The sequence below is a fragment of the Malus sylvestris genome, chromosome 10 (genome assembly GCF_916048215.2).
Source record: "Malus sylvestris chromosome 10, drMalSylv7.2, whole genome shotgun sequence".
Lineage (NCBI taxonomy): Eukaryota > Viridiplantae > Streptophyta > Magnoliopsida > Rosales > Rosaceae > Malus > Malus sylvestris.
Window position 1 is genome coordinate 21,973,488 of NC_062269.1, and position 21,921 is coordinate 21,995,408.

Here is a 21,921-nt window from a genome sequence, read left to right on the forward strand (position 1 = left end):
TTTTCTTCCTCCATGGAAACACTTATTCAACCAAGTCACACTAGAGCAAAAGTATCTCATATCACTAAGGTTGAAAGCAAGAGTATCTTATAGCATGCTTTCTCCCTATCCTTTTCTTTGTCATCATTCTTCTCTGTAAGGCAAGAAGAAAGAGAGCAATCAGCCAGCGCTTGGAATCAGCCTTCCGATTCGGAACCGACTGCCTGGAATCCCTTCCCTGACTGCTCGCCTAGCACTGCTCTCAAGTACTCATCTTCAATTGTTGATACACTGCCGAAGAAGATACCAGATGCCTGGAGAACAGATGAGGCAAGTGAAAATGATGCATCGAAGCATATGGAGACAAGCGCAACAAATACATATGCTGATCATCTGCTACTTCTTCAAAAGCAAAAGTATCTCATATCATCAGGGTCGAAAGCAAAGGTATCTCATATCATGCTTTTCCCCTATCATTTCCTTTGCCCTTGCTCTTGCCTGCAGAACAAGGAGAAAGAAAGTAATCGGTTGGAACCTGAAATTAAACTTCCGATCGGGAACCAATTGCCCGGAACCTTTGCCTGGTTGCTTACCTAGCATTGTTCTCGATGCTCATCTCCAATTGTCGACGGGTCTCGAACTTCCTCAGCAAACACTTCAGGACAATTGATATGATGTTGGCTCTTTACACTGAAGCTGCTAAGCATGGATGAGTCGCTAAGAAGTGATGCTCTGAAGAACCATTTAAAGGCAAAAGGTTGCGCACCACTTCTGCTACGCAAAAAAAAAAAACAAGCAGAGAAGAATGCAGAACGATGAGCTGGATCAACTCACTGTAGCACAACGCCCTTCCCTACAGAACCGCATAATCCAGGTGGAGGAGTTTAAGTCAAATCTGAGCCCGACATCGTTGCTATAATCAAAGAGCTCGAGAAGCTTTAACAACCTTTCATTGGCACCGTCACCGAAGAGCAAAGCCTCGTCGCGCGACGCCGTCAAATCGCCAGGACTTCTTCAAAAGTAAAAGTATCTCATATCATCAAGGTCGAAAGCGAGAGTATCTCATATCATGCTTTCTCCATGTCCTTTTCTTTATCCTTGTTCTTACTCGTAGGACAATAAGAAGGAGAGTAATCAGTTGGCATTTGGAGTCAACCTTTCGATCTGGAACCGACTGCCTGAAACCTCTTCCCTGATTGCTTACCTAGCATTGATCTCTAGTAGTCGTCTTCAACGGTTGATACACTTCCAAAGAAGATGCCGAATCTGCCTAGAGAACAGATAAGACGAGTGACAATGAAACATCAATCTTGTGGATCATCAGTAAACACGACAACTACAAGTGCTGATTCATCCCCTAACCTTTTTCAATATGAATTGGAAAGATTGAACAAAGAAACAGGCCATCACCTCCGCCTCGTGCCTGCTTGCCATGTGTCTGAACCTTGAAACCGCTCGTAGTTCTATTTAAATTCGAGATCAAGCCCAACGGCTCTTGAAGAAATCACAAGTCCGATTCAAAATCAAGTGTCCACCATGCTTGAATCAAAATTAACTCCAGATAAAAGGAGTAAGTTCGAACCTCTGGAGGAAGCCAGAAAACCCTCTAGCCCAGTTCAAGATTAAGCCTGTGGAAAATCAACGATTGGAAGAAACCAGAAAAACCTCCAACCTAGTTCAAGATTAAAGCTGTGGAAAGTTAACAAGCGCAACAAAATACGTGTTGGTTTATCCATTACCAAAGCCAAAGATCATTTACCACATGAAGCTCCTTGTGGTCCAAATTTCATCCAAGATCAAACCTCAACGGCACTTGAAGAAACTCCCAGCCTAATTCAAGATTAAGCCTCAATGGCCCTTGGATCGACATCTATATTAAGGGATTTCAAAATGCATCTTCTACACGTGACAAGCACATGCATACAACATGCCTTGAAGTGGGGGCATTTGTAGAGATTGGAATTTTGGTGAAATAAATATTGACAATTGTATTAAAATTACAACCTCCATTCATTTCACCTACATCATACATTCATTTCACATACATCATACACTCACCTCACCTACAATATCTACTCAATTCACCTACAACAATCCACCCAATCCACCTACAACATCTACCAAAACAAATGGATGGTGGTAATTCATTCTCAAAACCTATAAATAGGCCTCTACATCAAAGGATCAAGGGAGGAAATTGACATACATTTTCTCTACTCTCAAGCAAATCCCAAAGGATCAAGAAAGCCCTCTTCGTTCTTCGTGAAATCCTCCTTCAAGATCAAGCCCCTACGACCTTTGAAGAACTTCTATCAATTCAAGATCAAGCCCCGACATCCCTTGAAGAAAGTGTTCATCATTCATCAATCGTTCATCCAGGATTAAGCCCCGACGGCCCTTGGATCAACAACACAATCCACAAATTTACACATTACGAAGATCGAATCAGATGCTAAATTTGTAGAAGAGATTGTAACCCTTAAATCATTAATACAAATATTATTTTGTACACGTGTTCTTGTCTCATTCATCCCAGGAATTTCGTGTTTACAGTTTTCTCTACAACGAGAAATGTTGTGTCCTTTTTTATCAAAGAAGATGTAGTGTGTTTGCACATTAAAATAGTTGAGTTGGGGACAGAAGAGGTGGATAGAACTCATTGATGAGTTGTTTGCACCTTTGAGTACCATCGTGGTCAGGCAACTATTGTAGTTGATGCTCTTAGTCAGAAAACCCCATGCACAGCTTACTTTCATCCGAGCTATCCATGTGCCACTATCGTTTTCTCTTCGTGGAATTGGAACTCCCTTGATACAAAATAGGTTGCTTTTGCCTAAGGGCAATGAAATTGGAAGAAGGAAATTTTTTGGTGAGGCTCACATTTCAGCGTATGCTATGCATGTTGGCAGTATTAAATTGTACCACTGTTTTCGTCCATTTTATTACTGGCATTGTATGTATGGGATGTTGATGAATATGTGAGTAGATGTCTGATTTACTAGTAAGTGGAAGCGGTGAGATGGAAGCCTTTGAGCTTATCTCAATTTCCTTTTATTCTTGTTTGGAGGTGGGAGGAAATTCCCATGTTTGTCCTTCTTGGGTTGTAGGGGACCCATTAAGGATGCGAATGAAAATGGGTGAATGTCACTTTAGATTTCCTGTACAAAGCACCTTGTACACGTGGAGACTATGATGACATTTTGGTATTTGTTAATCAACTCACTCGTCGTATTATCTACCAATCCGTGATGACTATACTTTCGACCACTTGGCAAAAAAAAAAAATCATTCTAGACTTCGTTAGACCAACATCTTGATTACCTTCGATTTCGATTGAAATCTTAGTTTCACTTCCTGGTACTGGAAGGCATTCTAGTCGACTTTGGGTTCATACTTACCCTATGACACTTTGTACCATTTCTAAAGCAGATAGACTATTCAGGAACACCACTCAGATCTGAAAGTTTTAGCTGGAACCATTAATCGTTCTATCACCCTTTAACATTTTATCGAGCGAAGCATTACCACCGGTGATTGAATATTCCTGAGTTTATTGTTGTAACAAGTTGTTGTGAAAGTTGGAATGGGGAAAAAGTTTGAGTTCCTGTCCATCAGATTGCTTTAGACTACCACCTAGTCGAGTCTGCACTCAACCATCTCGACTTGCCACCACAAAATCAAGTTAGGTACTTACACGTATTCTTGCATCAAGGCTATACTTTCCTTATAGTTATCATATACTTTAAATTTGTTAGACTTGTTTTGACCCTTACATTCGTGAGTGTTCACTTGGCCTTCTCGGCATAGCTGTTCGCTAAATCCGAGAGAAATTTTCAATAAATCAACTTGCGTAGGTGCTATGGATTACATTGTTCTGGTTCTCGGTGAATCGCCATTTTTGTACCTCGTCGTGATACGTGTGTCGCTTCTAAGTTTTATGAAGTTTTCGTGAAGGTCTTGAGTACTAAGTTGCTTGTCCTATATCGCATCTTTGTTTGCAGACTATTGGATTGTTTTTAACGAACTAGGTAGATCTTGAAAGACGTGTTACATTCTTTTAATTTGTGGTTTCTAAATGATTAGATTTTGCGATGATTTCTTTTGGAGTAGTTATGATGATAGTTTTATTTTCAGTTTGTGTGTGGCACTATTTGATACTTAGTATGATATATTCTATTGGTAGCACTGGTTAAACATTAGAGTTTTGCGAATTGGTTTTCGGATGTTTGATTTACGATTGGAGAAATTGTGTACTTGTGTTGTTGTCGCCTTAGTGGCTGGACAAATTGGTATGTTTGCACCCTTAGGAAATTACTACTTGCTTATCGAGACAACAATGTGTTGTTGAGATTGCGGGCGGCCGACTGTGATATCGATGGCTTATTTGTTGGGTTTGTTAAGCAAGTGGACAGGTAGACATGTCTACGATAGTTGTTACTATTTAGTTATTGTTGGGGCTCGACCCAAAGACACACACCTGTTCTTGGAGTACGTGACGTTACGAATGCTTGGGTGAGACCCACTTTTGACTTTTGACTTTAATTTTCAGTGCAAGCATTTTAACTTACCTTATTATAGTTATATATGTGTTTTCTGACGTTACAAATGTTTTGGGGGAGTATAAGATATGGCTTTGGTCGGGAGATATATGATATGGCTTCAGCTGGGAGATATAAGTTATGGCTTCAGCCGGGAGATATATGATATGGCTTTGGTCAGGAGAAATAAGATATGGCTTCGGCCAGGTGTGGGTTGGTGGTTTTGGCCGATTATGATAACATTATTAAGCACACTATATGATATATGTTTTACGAAGGTTTTATGGCATGCTAGGGTTTTCGGAAAACCTATTACATATTATACTATTGAGTTTTCATAAACTTTGGGGGTTAGTACGTTGATGAATAATTGTTTTAGTATTACTTATATATCAACTTGGTCCACTCATGTTTTGTTTTGCGCCCCCTCAGGACTTAGATTCCAGGCGTGCAATCCCGGCATCAAGGCACTCTCGCATCGGCATCTTCGAGTCCTCTTGATGTAGGACCCATCATTTTGGTCATTTAATTTTATATTATTCCTTTTTACAGTTCATGATTAGTTGTATGCTTTGAATACGTTCCATAATTGTATTTTCATTATAGTTAAATTTATAAGTTTTATTTATGTTCGTTACTTCTCATGCATGCTAGAATGGCTTCATCACCTTCGGGTGTTGGCCAGTACGTGCTTACCCTGGTGTTTGGTGGATATCAGGGTCGGGCGTGTCACCTTATGGTTTTGAGAATAGGATGGACGAGTGTCATTGGCTTTGCGGTTATTTTCAAAATTTACAAATTCTGGAAATGGGCGTCTGTTGAGGTGTAGTAGTTGAATGAGTAAAGCAATTTCCCATCGAGAATAAATTTGATTTCAGTCTTTTTTTTTTTTTAACAAACGATATTATTTATGCTAAGGTTGAGGGGTGGGTTTAGTTTCACAATGAGCTAGCAATAATTGTACGAACATTTTGGTTATAATAATGAAATATTTTTTTAATTAATGTTTAATAATAAAAATTGTTAAATAAATTACACATAATCTAATCTTTTTGTTGTGGCCTATATTTAGCTAACAATGAGAAGGGGTCGGTGGCACATAGAAAATATATAGAGATAGATGTGTTTGTAGGGTTGTGTAGAGGATGTATTATTCCCCCTACGCAGTGCCTTTATTTATAATAAAAAGGGAGAGAAGAAATCTTTCTCCTCCAAGGAATACAAGTCCTAATAGGGAGGAATAGTTATAATCAAATCTAATTTAGGATTTACATTTAAATAAAAAGTTTATAACACTCCCCCATGAGTATGTAAATACTCAAGTAGATTCGGCATCATGTAGGAAGTCGACTTGTCGAACTAATTCTAGGAACACGCTAGTCTCAATAAGGTAGGAACTTGCATAAGGAAATAAGTCTCACAAAAAACCTTAAGGCTATGGTAAAAACCCGAGCAGGGACAAAATCCATAGTCTAAGGAAAAATGTTTAAGTAATGCAAAGTCAAATGAAACGTCAAGGATTTGATCAACCCACGGTGGGTGCCTCGTTAAATCCTCGTTAGGTAGCAAAAACCCAGTGGGAAAAATGCTCTTAATCGTAGGGAAAAAGAGTACATTAAGATCAAGCAAGTATACTTCAGAATACTCCCCTAAGTTTGACACAATTCCAAGGAGAACTAACAATGTTACAACTAAAAAAGTTTATGCACACCAATTCCTTGAACAAGCTTCTAAAACGTTGCCTTCGGTAGTGATTTGGTGAAGAGGTCGGCCAGATTGTCTTGTGAACGGATTTGGGTGACTTCAATCTTTGATGCTCTTGTTGTTGATGTGAGAAGAAGAACTTCGGTGCAATGTGCTTGGTGTTGTCTCCTTTGATGTAACCCTTATCGAGTTGTTTGAAGCATGCTGCGTTGTCTTTATAGATTATCGTTAGGATGTCAATGATGAGGTAAAGATTTCAGGAGCTTTAAATATGGCCCATAACTGCTCTCAGCCAGAAGCATTCCTGAGTTGCTTCGTATAGGGCGAGAATTTCAGGATGGTTAGATGAAGGGGCAACTAAGGTCTGTTTAGTTGACCTCCAAGAGATTGTGATACCTCAAATGGCAAAGACATAACCTATTTGAGAACGCGCATTGTGCAAATCAAAAGTATCTTGCGTCGGCATAACCAATAAGGCAAGAATCAACTCGAGATAAAGGGGTGCGACATCACTCGAGGATCTGTACGGATAAAATAAGTCCAAATTCTTGGTACCCTTAACGTAGAGGAAGATGTCTTTAACACCAGTCCAGAGTCTACGTGTTGGTGCATTACTGTATCTTGCCAAAAGATTAACAGTGAAGAAGATGTCGGGTTTAGTGGATTGAGCTAAGTACAAAAAATCGCCTATCGCACTTTGATAAGGAACTTCAGCCTCTAAAATCTCTTCATCATCCTCATTCGGATGGAAGGGATCTCGTTTTGCATTTAGCGATCGAACGACCATAGGAGTACTCGAAGGCTTCGCTTTATCCTCGTTAAAGCGGCGCAACACCTTCTGGGTGTAGTTCGATTGATGTATTAGGGGGTGTAGTCAATTTGAATTTCAGATGATTTTAATATACTTTTTTAGGTGGCAGATTTCAAAGGATTTTAATAGACTCTAGAATTGTATATGGATTTTGATAGATTTATATGGATCATATTATAGATTTCTATGGATTTGTATGAACTTCTTTCATGGATTTCATAGTATTTTGAAAAAAATGGAAATCACACATAGAGTTGTTAGATCATTTTTAATAAAATCTTATGGCTGAGATTAAACTGCCTTCATGACCTACACACCAAATGACACACGCAGTAGAAGTACTTGCCTAGGAGAGCATGTGACTGGTGGGGAGTCATTTGTGGAAAGATTAGAACATGCCAATATAAGGGATTAGAGTTTAGGGTGCGTCACTTCACCTTGAAAAAAATGGTTGGAAAAATGGTGGCTATTATTGTAGTGTCCCTAATTCCCTTTTTCCACCAACACGCCAAGATTATAACTGGCAAAGGGGATTAGAACTTGCCAGAACCCAATAGTTAATTAGGGATCAGAATGGACTATCCTTGGATTTGGATGTATTCTCACTAACTATGGATTTAGATGTATTCTTTAAAATCTTAATTGACTATCCTTGGATTTGGATGTATTCTTTAAAATCCTCTTAAATCCTATTTTGACTACACCATGATTTCTAAATCTTTTAAAATCTTATTTTAAAACTGTAATTAACTACACCCTGATTTTAAAGTCTATTAAAATCCTATCAAATCCTATTTTGACTACACTCCTTAAGATTCCATCTGAACGGTGCTCTATCTCAAGACCGAGATAGTATCGAGTCTTTCCTAGATCTTTCATCTCAAATTCCGACTTCAGGTGCGCGACTGTTCTCGCGAGCTCTTTAGGAGTTTCAATGAGATTCATGTCATCGATATATACTGCAACAATCGCAAAACCGGAATGTGACTTCTTAATGAACATACAAGGGTATAGTTCATTGTTCATATATCCTTGACTAGTTAAATACTCACTCAGATGGTTATACCACATTCTTCCGAATTGCTTCAAACCGTAGAGTGAACGCCTCAGCCGAATTGAGGGTGTGTTTCGAGGTTTGGAAATATTTGATTCAATCAAAGTAAGTCCTTCGCGAACTTTCGTATAAATTTTTATATCAAGATCCCTATAAGGATACACAGTCACTATGTCCATCAGCTCATACTTAATTTTTCGAAAATTACCAAATTGATAAGGTAACGAAAAGTAATCATATCCATAACGGGTGAATAAATTTCGTCATAGTTAAGTCAGGGGCATTGTGAAAAGCCTTACGCAACAAGACAAGCTTTGTAATGCACAATTTCATTATTCTCATTACACTTCTGAATGAAAATGCACTTATAGCAACGGGCTTCACATGTGGAGGAGTAGGAGCTACATGTCTAAACATCTTACGTTTCACTAACAAATCAAGTTCAGCTTAGATTGCTTGTTTCTAGTTTGACCAATCAGTTCTACGTCGACATTCATCAATGGAACGAGGTTTAATGTCATCTCTCAACATGATCTCAGTAGCTATTGCATATGCTAATGCATCTTCGACGATCATCTTATTTCTACACCAAACATCATCCAAGCTAACATAATGGATCAAAATCTCACGATTCTCGGGAGGTGGATTCGTTTCTTTAAGGACATTTTAGTAATTTACAATTTCCTCATGAGTTAGATAGAATGAAAAGGCAACAGTCGGATTCACGGTTGGCTCTTCAGGGGCCTGTGCAGTGGGTTTCCTCTTCCGGGAGTGTGAGTCCTTTAAACCAAATGTTATGTCACTCTTGTGTGTAAGGGCAGATGATTGGCTAGCCACTAATGTACGTGTATTAGCCAAAATGACATCTCGGGCCTCCAAGAAGGAAGTCCGTCGTACATTTATTACATCAATCTTTATAGGCACATTCGCAGCTGGAATATGTGATCTTGTCACTCGCGCTAGATCAGTGAAAGCATCTGGCATGCTTTGAGCTACGTTATGAAAATCTAATATGCACTGCACTTCAGTCTCAAACTCAACGGTGCGAGGATCTAAATGAGACAAAGTGGGAGTTGTCCACGATAATTCATGTTATTCTTTAAGGACGTTGATGTTCTTATCTCTCCTGAATAACAGGAAGACTGTCTCATAAAAGTTCGCGAAATGAGCGGTAAACATATCGTGTGTCAAAGGTTCTAAGTAACGAATCATTGAAGGAGAATCATATCCGATATAGATTCTCATCCTTCGTTGAGGCACCATTTTTGTACGTAAGGACGGCAAAATCAGTACATAGATCGCACAACCAAAAAACGCGCAGATGCAATATGTTGGGTTCGTATTCGGTAACCAAGTGAAGGGTGCTATATGGTTGGGTCGCAACAGGCCTCAGGCATACCAATATGACTACGTGTAATATTGTATGGCCCTAAGCAGTAATCGGGAGCTTGGTACATATGACTAACGATCAAACAATCATTTGTAAGCACTTAATGAATGCCTTTACCAGGCTATTTTGGGTGTGAACATGGGGTACTGGATGTTGAACTTCAACCCCAACCGACATGCAATAGTTATCAAAAGTTTTAGATATGAATTCTCTAGCATTATCCAATCGAATATATTTGATCGGATAATCAGGGTGGTGAGCCCTGAGCTTGATAATGCAGTGTTCCTTGTGGACAACAATTTGGAGAATACAACGTTCCTTGTGGACAACAATCACACATGTGACCAACGTGTGGAAACGCTAACCAAAACCATAATTATCTAAATGGTCTGCAGGGAGGGTGAATCGGTCCACAAATGTCCCCTTGATTCCTTTGTAGAAAAATAGGAGGATTCGAACGAATCTTGTCATAAGAAGGCTTAATAATAAGCTTTCAGATAGAGTAGGTTTGACATGTGATTCTTTGAATTGAACCTAAACTTTGGGTTAGTGGATGCCCGTGTGATGATTTGAGGATATGGCACATCGTTGTTCGTCCAAGGTGTCTCAAAAGATAATGCCAAGTGTAATTTCGTGCGTGGTCCTAAAGGTAGGGCCGGCCACATGGTGGCTTTCTATAGGGCATATGGTCGTAGTATATAGACCACTCGGGATACACTCAATCTTCTCTAGAATATGCTTCTGGCCATATTCGTAAGAAGTGATGCACATAAATTCAACTTCGTCTTCTACATAGATTTCAGCGTGGTAATTTTTATCTCTAATATCCTTGAAACTCCACAATGTTCTTCCGGAATGCGGAGAATAAAGTGCCTCATCAATGGTCAAGATTGTACCATTGGACAACATTATACGTCCTTTACCGTATCTTCAATTAGGTTGGATAAGCCTGGGATGGTTGTCAGAGGTGCATTCTTAGGTATGAAGTTAGTGAAATAGATGCGCTCACGTAAAACACTGTGTGTGGTTGCACTATCTGCCAGACAATTAACTTTCCCACTAGTCATACCTAGAAATAAAAATTAATTTCAATCGGTCACATGCATAAAAGCTCTAAAAACAAATATCCATTCAAAATAATTTAAGTATTCAAGGATGGTAATTAATAAAAAAAATATCAAAAAAACAAATCACCAATAAATAATCCAATCATAAAGGAAATTGTTCAAAATTAAACCAAAAACAAAAGGGGGGGTTCGGCCACTAGGTGGAATTCGCCCCCCAAGGTTCTAAATTCAACTAAAAATAGTTCATGTCTAAGATTCTAATCTCCCATAGGATTTTAATCTTCCTAAAAGTCAGAAACCTCCATTTTTGTACTCTTTGGTTCTTCCACTTGCACAAAGTTTAATTCAAATTCTTAAGACGAGAATAATATTCGGCTATAACCTTCTGGGGAGCTCGACAAACAGGGGACCAATGGTCATTTGAACCACAGTAATAGCACATGTCCGCATCCATAGTTAAAGGTGCTTTGCCATTATTCTTGAAGTTTGAGGCCTTGAGAGCAAGGTTAGGGTGCTTCTGGGCTCGGTTTCCTCCCTTAAGTGCGCCTTGGCTCTGTTGACCTTGACGGGGTGACTTCTGGCCACTCTTACAATGCATATATTGGCGTTTTGGGAGTTGGTTTGTGCTATAATGTGCTTCAGGCACAATAAGTGCCACAATAGGTTGAGCTTGATGATTTTTCTTCAACAGCTGATTCTGGTTTTCAGCAATAAGTAAAACAGAGATCAAATCTGAAAACTTAGTGAACTTCTAAGCCCTGTATTATTGCTATAGGAATATTATTAGCAGAGAAGGTTGAATAGGTCTTTTCCGAGAGATTTTCTTTGGTCAAGGTCTCGTTATAGAACTTGAGAAGTGATCGAATTCGACAAACTTCATAATTATATTTATTCATAGACTTAAAGTCTTAGAAGCACAAATGCTGCCAGTCATGTCTTGCTTCAGGCAAGAAGATGTCCTTTTGGTGATCAAAGCGATTAGCCAAAGTGACCTAGAGTGCTCGTGGATCATCCTCAATAAGGTACTCGATTTGCAGTGTATCATGAATGTGTTTTCGGATGAAGATCATGGCAGTGACTTTCTTAGCTTCGTCAATCGGGTTGTCCGTCTCATCTTCAATGGCGGGACGCAAATTCTTTGCAGTAAGGTCGAGCTTCACATCTTGGACCCACTTGAGGTAGTTTCTTCCAAAGACCTCAAAAGTGTTGAAGTCGAGTTTGTTCAAATTTGACATTTTCCTATCACAAAATAAATGGACAAGATGTGGTTAGTGGAATGGAGAAAATAATCAATCCATTCACATATGAGTAAAACATTCAGGTTCTAATAGACATGTATTGGCTTAAATTTACATGAAAAATACTTTGGATTTTCCATGAGTGATGTTTTGAAGGAAAACTTAGGGTTTTCAAACAAGGCATGTTTATAGAAACTTTAGGTTTCGAAATAATTATGAATTTTAGGTTCATATGTTCCTGCAGACAAACACAAATATATATACAGAAATATGCAACAAGAAAATATGCAAATAGTCTTGATAATAATTGAATTAATTATTTGGACTTCGGGCCAAAATTAAATTGCGGGTAAAAAAATTATAAAATCTATAGGGCTTAAAAAAAATAAGCATTTAAACTCGGGGCCCAAAATATTGGGGTAAAGCCCATGGGTGGGCTGAGTAATATAAAACGTGCAGCCCAGGCCCAAAAGTTGGGCTGGGTTGGGCTCGGCCTGGCTGTAGGCCCAAGACAAATAGGCACGGATCCACTGCGTATGTGTTCCCAAGGGGCGCGATTGAGTGCGTCACAGGCCAAGTGCACCAAATCACCAACTATAGGCTGAGATCTGGTGCGGTTGGGTGCAGGGAACCTAAAAAGCCCTACATGGGCTAGGTTTTGCTGTGGTGGGTACACTAAGAGACCAAAGCCCAATTGGGCTGGTGTCATTCGAAGGTAGGGATTTGAGTAAGAAACCCATATGCATAAACGTGGGCCGCAAATGCAGGTCCAAATGGCTATGGTCTAAATAAGGGCGCCACTCGTGTGCAATACAGACACGGATACACCAGCACAGCGGCTAGGATCCAGTGCGGTGGGAACACTGTGGCCAATAGGCTGGTGTTGGGCCGAGAGAAACGTCGAAGCCCAAAAGGTCGTGTTTTGCCGAGAGACATGCCATGCTCAAGTGGGTTGGGTTTTTGATCTAGACACCTCAGTGTGAGCTAGGGGAGCTCGCCAGAGAAGTAAACCGGCGCTATCGTTTCAAGCGGTTGTGTTGTGGTGCAAGAATCACAGTGAAGGCCGTGGGTTCAACGACAACCCTAAAATTTGAACGAAAATTAAAAACTCTCAACTTTCTTTTTAGGAACCCTAAAAATTAAATCGGGATTTCGAAAGAAAAATCGATGAGATTCAAATGAATCTTGGTCAAGACTCGTTGGTGACAACTTTAGGTTGTCTAGGAAGTTAGCCGTGGTGGCTGGGCATGGCTGTAGGCCATGCTACTCGACGTTGTAGGAGATACGACACTGTCTAGGCATCGGGTTTAGGGTTTAAGCCTGGAGTCATGGCTCCAGGATTGGGTTTCTCAGCTTAGGGAAGGGGATGGCCCATGCGACATGGTTGGGTTTCAACGAAACCCCTTTTTTTTTTAATTCAATTCCAGATTATAAAATTAATGAAACTTGATGCATATTCAACATATAATTTAATGCATTAATAGATAAATGATGCAATTCATGGCAAAATCATTTCACATAATTCATATTATGGATATAATGCTTGCACAATTTATGTAGAATCTAAAATTTGAAAAACGTAAAGTTGGGTCATTCATTATGGTGAATGTTCATGCTATCAGGCTGCAAAAATATCGAGATAAAAACTGTTGTTTTGAAAGAACCTGATTGCATGATGATATTAGTGAACTGGTTTGATGCAGAAAACTTCCATGTCAGATTTCTAAGTGCGGCGGTAGGAGCGTGCTGATAATATGTTGTGGCCTATATTTAATTGACAAGGACAAGGGGCCGGTGGCACAGAGAAAATATAGAGAGAGATGTGTTCGTAGGGTTGTCCTTCTCCTCCAAGGAATTCAAGTCCTAATAGGGAAGAATAACTAGAATCAAATCTAATATACGATTTACACAATCACATTTAAATAAGAAGTTTATAACACTTTTTTTTATTGTTTTTAATATTAAATAATTTTTAGCTAACTAAGAAAGTCATTGGTGTTGCAGTCATATTTAGAATAGGAATGTGATTGTGTAAATCCTAGTAGATATGAGAATGTATCTTATATTCCTATTGGGAGTTGACTACCTATTAAATGTTGTAATCCTAAAGGGAAAGGTTTTTACCTATCCTACTACTATAAATAAAGGCACAATAGGGTGAATTAAACACACTTCACAATTAAATCAATCTCTCTTCTCTCTAAGTGTAGCCGGCCCCCCTCTCTCTAAACCCTAGATCGTTCAATCAAATAGGCCTACAATAGTCGGTATAGGTTTTTACATTTTTGTTCTTTTTTGTTTATAAAGCTTACCCATCGAAATTTCGTCAAGTAATATACAGTTTATTTTTTTTCTTCATAAATTTAAACTTTGGTCAAGGAAAATATTTGGTCAAGCGTGCCTATCGTCGGGCCTAGTTGGTTAACACAATATTGCACAATGAATTGGTGGTCCATAATTATGTCAGGCAAAACAGAGTTGCCTGACGAATTCTAAATATTGTCAAGTTAAACTTCGAGCGACGACTTTTGCACGTTAAACTTTGCCTGACGGGATTTCGTTGCCTAAAATTTTCAAAGACGAAACCATGTTTTACGCGACAAATTGTTTCCTCCTAGCAAGGTCTTTTATAGTGTCTACTTCTAATGTATATATATTAATGAAAAAACACACGCATGTTATAATTGAAGTAAAATTGTAATGTATTTCGGGTACCCAAAAAATTGTTCTATCATCTTGAGAGAATTGAATATTTGATTACTTTAGAGTATAATAATCGTAATGCAAAACCCTAAAGTCAAAACTTGATTTTATTGGAAGCTATAAGCCTTGCACAATTCAAATCATAAATGTAAAGCCATATTTGGACCCATCTCCATAGACTTCATTAACTTTATTCTCTCCATTCATTTGACAATCTAAGACAGTTTTTCTCTTTCTTTCTTTTTGTCGAAAGAGAGTTTTTTTTCTTGGATAAAATAAATCCAAAGGAAAGTTAGACCAATCAATTCACTTGCTATATATAACGTACGTCAACATGAATTGTAGTTTTTTTACGTGAAAGTTGGAGAAAAACCTGTTTCACCTTAACAATTAACTCCTCTTCCTCCTCGTCGTAACGGCGGCGCCACCCTCCTCTTCAACCCTCAGAACCACCACCACCATCACTGATACACAATTGGGAATGCAAACGCATCCATAATCTTCCCCCACCGGGACACCAATGAGACTTCATCTGCCATAGAAATGATACCATTGTTACGTTAATGTTTTGATCGAATAACATGAATATGTGATGATCAAAGGATCAATCGCATTTCATTATTGACATTGTTGAAAGACAAAAACCCATCTTCGATTGGGATTTTCTGAGGTGGTGGGTTTCTTCAGTTTGAAGGTGTTTGATCAGGTTTTGGAGGTTTGGGGGGGGCCTTGGCCATGGCGGCGATTGTGAAAGAGATCCTGGCAAGGCCAATACAATTGGCAGACCAGGTGAGCAAGGCCGCCGACGAGGCACAATCTAACAAACAAGAGTGCATGGAGCTTAAATCCAAGACTGAGAAGCTCGCTGGCCTCCTCCGCCAGGCAGCGCGTGCGAGCAATGATCTCTACGAGCGCCCCACGCGTCGCATCATCGACGAAACCGAACAAGCCCTCGACAAGGCCCTCACCCTCGTCATCAAGTGCCGAGCCACCGGCCTTATGAAACGTGTATTCACCATCATCCCCAGCGGCGCCTTCAAAAAGATCGGTCAGCTACTCGACAACCACATTGGCGACGTGTCATGGCTCCTCCAAGTCTCAGCCCCTGCCGACGACCGTGATGATGAGTATCTAGGGCTCCCCCCGATCGCCTCTAATGAACCGATCCTCTGCCTTATCTGGGAACAGATTGCGATCCTCTACACTGGCTCGATGGAGAAGCGATCTGATGCGGCAGCTTCTTTGGTGTCGTTGGCGAGAGACAACGACAGGTACGGGAGGCTGATCATTGAGGAAGGCGGGGTGCCTCCGCTGCTGAAGGTGGCGAAGGAAGGAGGAAAGGAAGGGCAGGAGAGCGCCGCCAGGGCAATTGGGTTGTTGGGAAAGGACCCCGAAAGCGTCGAGCAGATTGTGAACGCCGGCGTCTGCCCAGTGTTTGCGAAAATCCTCAAAGAAGGCCACATGAAAGTCCAGGCGCTCGTTGCTTGGGCGGTCTCCGAATTGGCGGAGAATCATCCGAAATGCCAAGACCCTTTTGCGCAAAACAATGTCATCCGATTGCTCGTAAGTCATCTCGCTTTCGAGACGATTCAGGAGCACAGCAAGTACACTATCCCCAGCAAGGAACAAATGTCGTTGCACTCGATTGTGATGGCGAGCAACAACAACACGGAGCATCAGACGGTACACCCGATAACTGGGAATCAAAACATGTTTAGTCAGATACAGAATGTTGTGAAAAGCACAATGGCTACGAACAATCAGGGTCCGGCTCCCCCCGGCTCTGGTCATGCCCAGGGGAAGCCAACTCAAAATAACAATCACCAGAACCTTCATCATCAGCCTCCGAGTCACCACATCGCAAGACCGCACAATCACCACGTGGCGCTGTCAGGGGCCAGCATCAAGGGGAGGGAGTACGAGGACCCCGAAACCAAGGCGGAGATGAAGGCAATGGCGGCGAGGGCGCTGTGGAAACTTGCCAAGGGGAATGCGAGTGTTTGTGGTAGCATCACGGAGTCAAGAGCGCTTTTGTGTTTCGCGGTTTTGCTAGAAACAGGTTCTTGGGAAGTTCAGCAGAATTCGGCCAATGCGCTTATGGAGATCACCGCGGTGGCAGAGCAGAATGCGGACTTGAGGCGGTCGGCCTTCAAGCCGACATCACCCGCCTGCAAAGCAGTGGTCGAGCAGCTGCTGAAAATAATCAAAAAGGCAGACTCCGACCTGCTTGAACCGTGCATCCAAGCGATCGGAAACTTAGCAAGAACTTTCAGAGCGACGGAGACGCGATTCATTGGGCCATTGGTGAAGCTGCTCGACGAAACAGAACTGAATATCTCTACAGCGGCTGTGATTGCACTGAACAAGTTTGCATGCACTGAGAATTTCCTCCACGTAAATCACTGCAAAGCGATTATAGAAGCTGGGGGAACCAAGCATCTAATTCAACTGGTTTATTTTGGGGAATCCAGGGTGCAGATTCCGTCATTGACTCTGCTGTGCTACATTGCGCTGCATATTCCGGACAGCGAGACGCTTGCTCAGGAGGAGGTGCTGATTGTGCTAGAGTGGTCGATAAAGCAGGCTCATCTGGCGAATGAACCGTCAGTCGAAGAATTATTACCGGAAGCTAAAAGTAGGCTGGAGCTTTATCAGTCTAGAGGATCAAGAGGATTTTATTGATGTAATCAAGTTGTACAATATTAATTTTTTAGGGGATATAACACAAAAAACTGACCTCAGTATTAACTCTTAACTGCTTTGTTTTTGTTTCATCATTCTCTTAAGATGTGCATACATATGTGAATTAGGGTTTAGGCCAGCGCTAGTTGCTGCATTTTAGTTTCTAGGTCATTTTTCTTTTCAAGTTTCTTCATTGTTCAAACTGAACATTCTGTTGAAGCTGTAATGTAGTTTGAATTGACAGATGTTCATTTCTATATACAAATACAATTTGTTTCTTTTAGGCTTATTTTAGCTACGTCCCTTAGAACTCAATTTTAATCTCACTTTTTGCTCAATAAAACTCAAAAATCACTACTTTAGTTCTTGAAAATCAAAATTCGCTCCACATTGCTTTGTTTTTATTAATTTCGTTAAACATCTGTTAAATTTGCTTATGTGTCTTTAAAGTTGTGTATGTGGCCACATGTGTAGGACTCACAATTTGTTAGTGTTGATTGACTTGCTCTGCAGTTGGTGCTCATCTTTAAAACTTTAGCATGCAATATGATACTTCCACTTTTCCTACTCCCACAAACTCTAATTGAAGGGTTATCTAACCAAATAACAATAAGATTTCAAATTGAAAAAATGGACAACTCTAGTGGAGACAAAAGGAAGGAATTTGACACGTCCTAATCGTCATAAGCAAAGCAATCAGAAACTGAATTCTTCTTCCTTGAAAAAATTTGGCAGCAAAAAAAACCAAAAAGGAGAAATTCACCTTCTTACTCTAGGCTGGAGAAGAGAGTAGCACAAAGGGAGGGTTTCGAGAATACCTTCTCCCTTGATTTTTTTAACGTAAGCTCTTATGATTTTTTTTTTCCTTACCAACGGCTGGTCTCAGGAGTAAGATCATCTCCAACCGAAGGGTCTAGAGGGTCAGAAGGTCAAAAATGGCCTGAAAACCATCTCCAACCTTAAATCATTCCTATAGCATTCCTCACAGATTTTTTACCATTCCTACACCATTTCAATTCTCATATTTTCTTACCTCTTCCAATAATCTTTCCTTCAATTTTTTCAATAATTTTCAAATGGCCTCATCTGCAAGGTAGGGCTTGGACTCGAAACGAAGATGAAGCTCTTTGCAAGGCTTATAGATGGATGTCAGAAGATAGTGTGAGGAGGAGTTCTCAAACAAGTGAAGGTGTTTGGACTCATGTGTCCAAAAAATACTTAGAGTTCTATGAAGGCACCACTCCACTGAATACCCAAAACCACGAGAGTTGTTCTTCAAGATGGAAGAAACATCTTCATCCAAGTTTGAACAAATGGGATCAAGCATTGTTAGCGAGGGGTGGGCACGGGCCGGGCCCAAATTTGGAGGGACTGAACCAGACCCGCTTAAAAAGGAAACGAGATGGGTTGGGCCGGGTATTGCAAATCTGATTACTGGAACTAGACCTAACCCGACTCGTTTGAAATGGGCCGGTTCGGGACGGGTCCACGGGTCTTTTTTTTTCCGATTTTGATCGCCTCCCAAACTCGCCATCCTTCAAATCTTCGACTCGGTCTCCGACATCATGACCCACATCCACTTATAGCGCCGTTTCCAAATATGGTACAAAACCATAAACCCAATTCACCACGAAAATTCTATTTTCTCAATAGCCAAACATAAAACAAGAAGGGATGACCATAGATGGCGATCACTCGAGCTCTGAACTCGACATCGATGGTAAAATCATGCACAGACTGGAACCTCTTATCCGTGAATTGCAACAGCAAGCAAGATCTTCCGACACCTACAAATCCAAACCAAAAACCCAAAACCAAAACCCAATTGCTTTAAAACCTCAATTCTCAAAAAAATAAAAAAAATAAAAAAATCAGAAGGCTGGGGGAAAGAGAGATCGAGAGGAAGAGGTTGAGAATCGACAGATCCAAGGTGTGAGAAATCAGAGACAGAGGTGTCGGGAGAGAAAAAGACTAAGGGTAAGAGAAAGAGAGAGATGGACGAGACTAAGGAAATGAGAGTCTTTGAGAAGGTGTGAGACACTATGGTGGAGGTCGCGATGGTGTGTGTGTGTGTGTGTGTGGTGTGTCTGCTCCGGGAAGAAGAGTTCCCAGAGAGGAATAAAGGAGAAAGATCGAGAGATTTGGGGTGTGTGTGTGTTCTCCGAGAGGAAAGAACATCGATATAAGAGAGATGGAGACCACGGGACAATGTTCTCAGTTCTTGAAAGGGAGAACTGTCACATGGACCCTCGGAGACATTAATGTTTTTAAATTGGGATGCTACACAAATGGGTCCCTGGGTACCTTTTTTTTATACTTCTGGACCCGGCCCACCCCGCCCCGTTTCTCTTTTTAAAAATTAGGAACTGGCATGTACCCGTCCCGAACCTTAATTACCAGCTCCGACCCGCGGTTCCTGTACCCGTTTGCCCACCCCTATTGTTAGCAACAACAAGTAGACATGAAAGCGGTGCCAATTACTATGACGAAGTAAGTGTTTTCACAATTTATTTTAAATATTTAATTATATTACATATAATTTCATAAATTAAATTCGTTTAATTTTTGTAATTATATTTAATTATATTACATTTAATTTTATAAATTAATTTCCTTTAATTTTTGTGATTATATTTTCTAGGTACACCAAGCGGAGGAATTGTATATGGTGGGCAGCTTGAAACCCTTTTAGTTTCACGGTTGTTGGGAAATTTGTAAAGGGTGGGTGTTATTTGAAGATCCACCTCAACAAAGAGTAGGCCCTACGCCGGTGTTTAGAACTGCATCCTCAACTGCAGATATGGATGAAGATGGATTTCCTACCATTCAACAAACAAGGGTACGTAGAAAATCCGTCTTCGGGTGAAGGTTCCATACCTAGGGCTATGAGACGAAACAAGGCCCGAAGGTTAAAGGAAAAGGGCAAAGCAAATGATGATTACGCCGCTCAACAGGAAGTGGAGGCCTCATTCCGATTAATGGTGGAGCAATAGCGGAGCCAGGAATTATTTGGTGGGTGGGCTAAACTAAATTATTACTAGGAGATCAAATGGTTAAATTTTTTTGTTACTTACATAAAGTTACACAATGACAAACTTGAAAGCAATAATTTAAAGTAAGAAATTTAGAATAAAGCAAGTTTCAACTAGATTTAACAAAGAAAACATTTGAAGTTGCAACTTATAGTAGAAAGAAACATACATCATCAATCTTGTCATAACAACTTAACAAATAAAAGAAAAGGTACCTATTTAAGTTGTGCCCTTCGATCCTTAATGGAATTGAAATCCTTGGTTATTTCTTCTTAATCAATCTTTTCAGCAAGCTCTTTTTCAATGTACACAACCATTGAATCTGCTAGAAATTCACTTTCCATCTTGTTGCGACGTCTTGTTTTAATAAGATTCATTGCTGAAAAAGCTCGTTCAGTAGTTGCTGTAGAAACGGGAAGAGTTAATACAAGTCGAATTAACCTATCAATCAAATAGTACCTTTCAGACCTCTTTGTTTCAACAAATCCCCGACATAATTCCGAAGTAGTAGACATTTTTTGAAAGACAGGATGATGCGGTACGTCTGATTCATAGATTTTCAACTCACATCTCAACGTATGTAGCTCTTTTTCTATGAAATCCATAGAATAAAATTTCTGCAAGCTTGCAAATATGATCAATGTTGAACGCCTTAAAAGCTTCTCTTGGTTCTAAAGCTGAACTGAGAATAAGAAGTTCCATTGCCTCCTCACTAAACCTGCTATTTAGCTCTGCCAACTGAAAATCTATTGCATTATTGAAGATATCAATGTGATAATGATGCTCAAATGTAATATGATCTGTTTGCTGATAAGAACGGCCAGTTCCTACTTTGTATTGAGCATTCATATCGAGCATATCAACGTCATGTTTTTTGCAAAATAAACTCACTTTATCAATAAAGGTAGCCCAACCATCCAATCGCAACTTCTGGAGGACATCTTTTGTAGCAGTGACTAGATTCATAGCATTCAGAATGTCTTGTGACTTATTTTGCAGTTCACGACAAAGGATATCAGTGATTCCCATGATCTCCTGCAATAGATGCAAGATGAAAGTAAATTCAAAAGATCTGATTGCATTATAAGCACCAGTAGCTTCCCCACACGAAGAGTTTGTAGCAGATCTATCATTCTTTATGTTCTCAAGTACTGTACAAGACGCGTTGTACATATGTATCAAGTCACACACTGAATCATAATGAGAACCCCAACGAGTAGCTCCAGGTCGATGTATAGTACCGATTTGATTAGCTCCTCTTCCCGTCTCAAGTTCACCAACACCCACCAACTCTTCAATGTTCACTGTGTGTGCAACCTGCAGCTGAGTATGATGCTTTGGAGAAGTAGTAATAACATTTACAATTGAACCTAATGTTGAAAAGAATAACCAGATAACAACTACTTCTTTTGATGCTGCAACTAATGCCAATTGCAGTTGATGAGCAAAACAATGCACGTAATAAGCAGATGAACACTCTTTAATAAATAAAGATTGTAGCCCATTCCACTGACCTCGCATATTACTCGCAACATCGTAGCCTTGACCTCATAACTTGTTTATAGGCAACTCATGGAAAGCAAAGACTTTTTTTTATCTCCCTGTGAAGTGTTGTTGCAGTAGTGTCTTCAACCCACACAATATCTAAAAACTGTTCTCGTAGAAAACCATCATTATCAACAAATCTTAAAATAATGACCATTTGCTCTCTATGAGCAATATC

General features: G+C 40.1%; 2 protein-coding genes across 2 annotated transcripts; one reads left to right on the plus strand and one right to left on the minus strand.

The window, feature by feature from the left end:
* Nucleotides 1-14,825: 14,825 nt before the first annotated feature.
* LOC126585222 (uncharacterized) lies at nucleotides 14,826-17,455 on the plus strand. Its single transcript, XM_050249632.1, has one exon. The coding sequence runs from the start codon at nucleotides 15,220-15,222 to the stop codon at nucleotides 17,164-17,166; it is 1,947 nt and encodes a 648-aa protein (XP_050105589.1). The 5' UTR covers nucleotides 14,826-15,219; the 3' UTR covers nucleotides 17,167-17,455.
* A 3,307-nt stretch (nucleotides 17,456-20,762) lies between these two features.
* Nucleotides 20,763-21,719, minus strand: LOC126584319 (uncharacterized). The gene has a single exon (XM_050248737.1). It carries the CDS (start codon nucleotides 21,717-21,719, stop codon nucleotides 20,763-20,765), a length of 957 nt encoding a protein of 318 aa, XP_050104694.1.
* Between the last annotated feature and the right edge of the window lie 202 nt (nucleotides 21,720-21,921).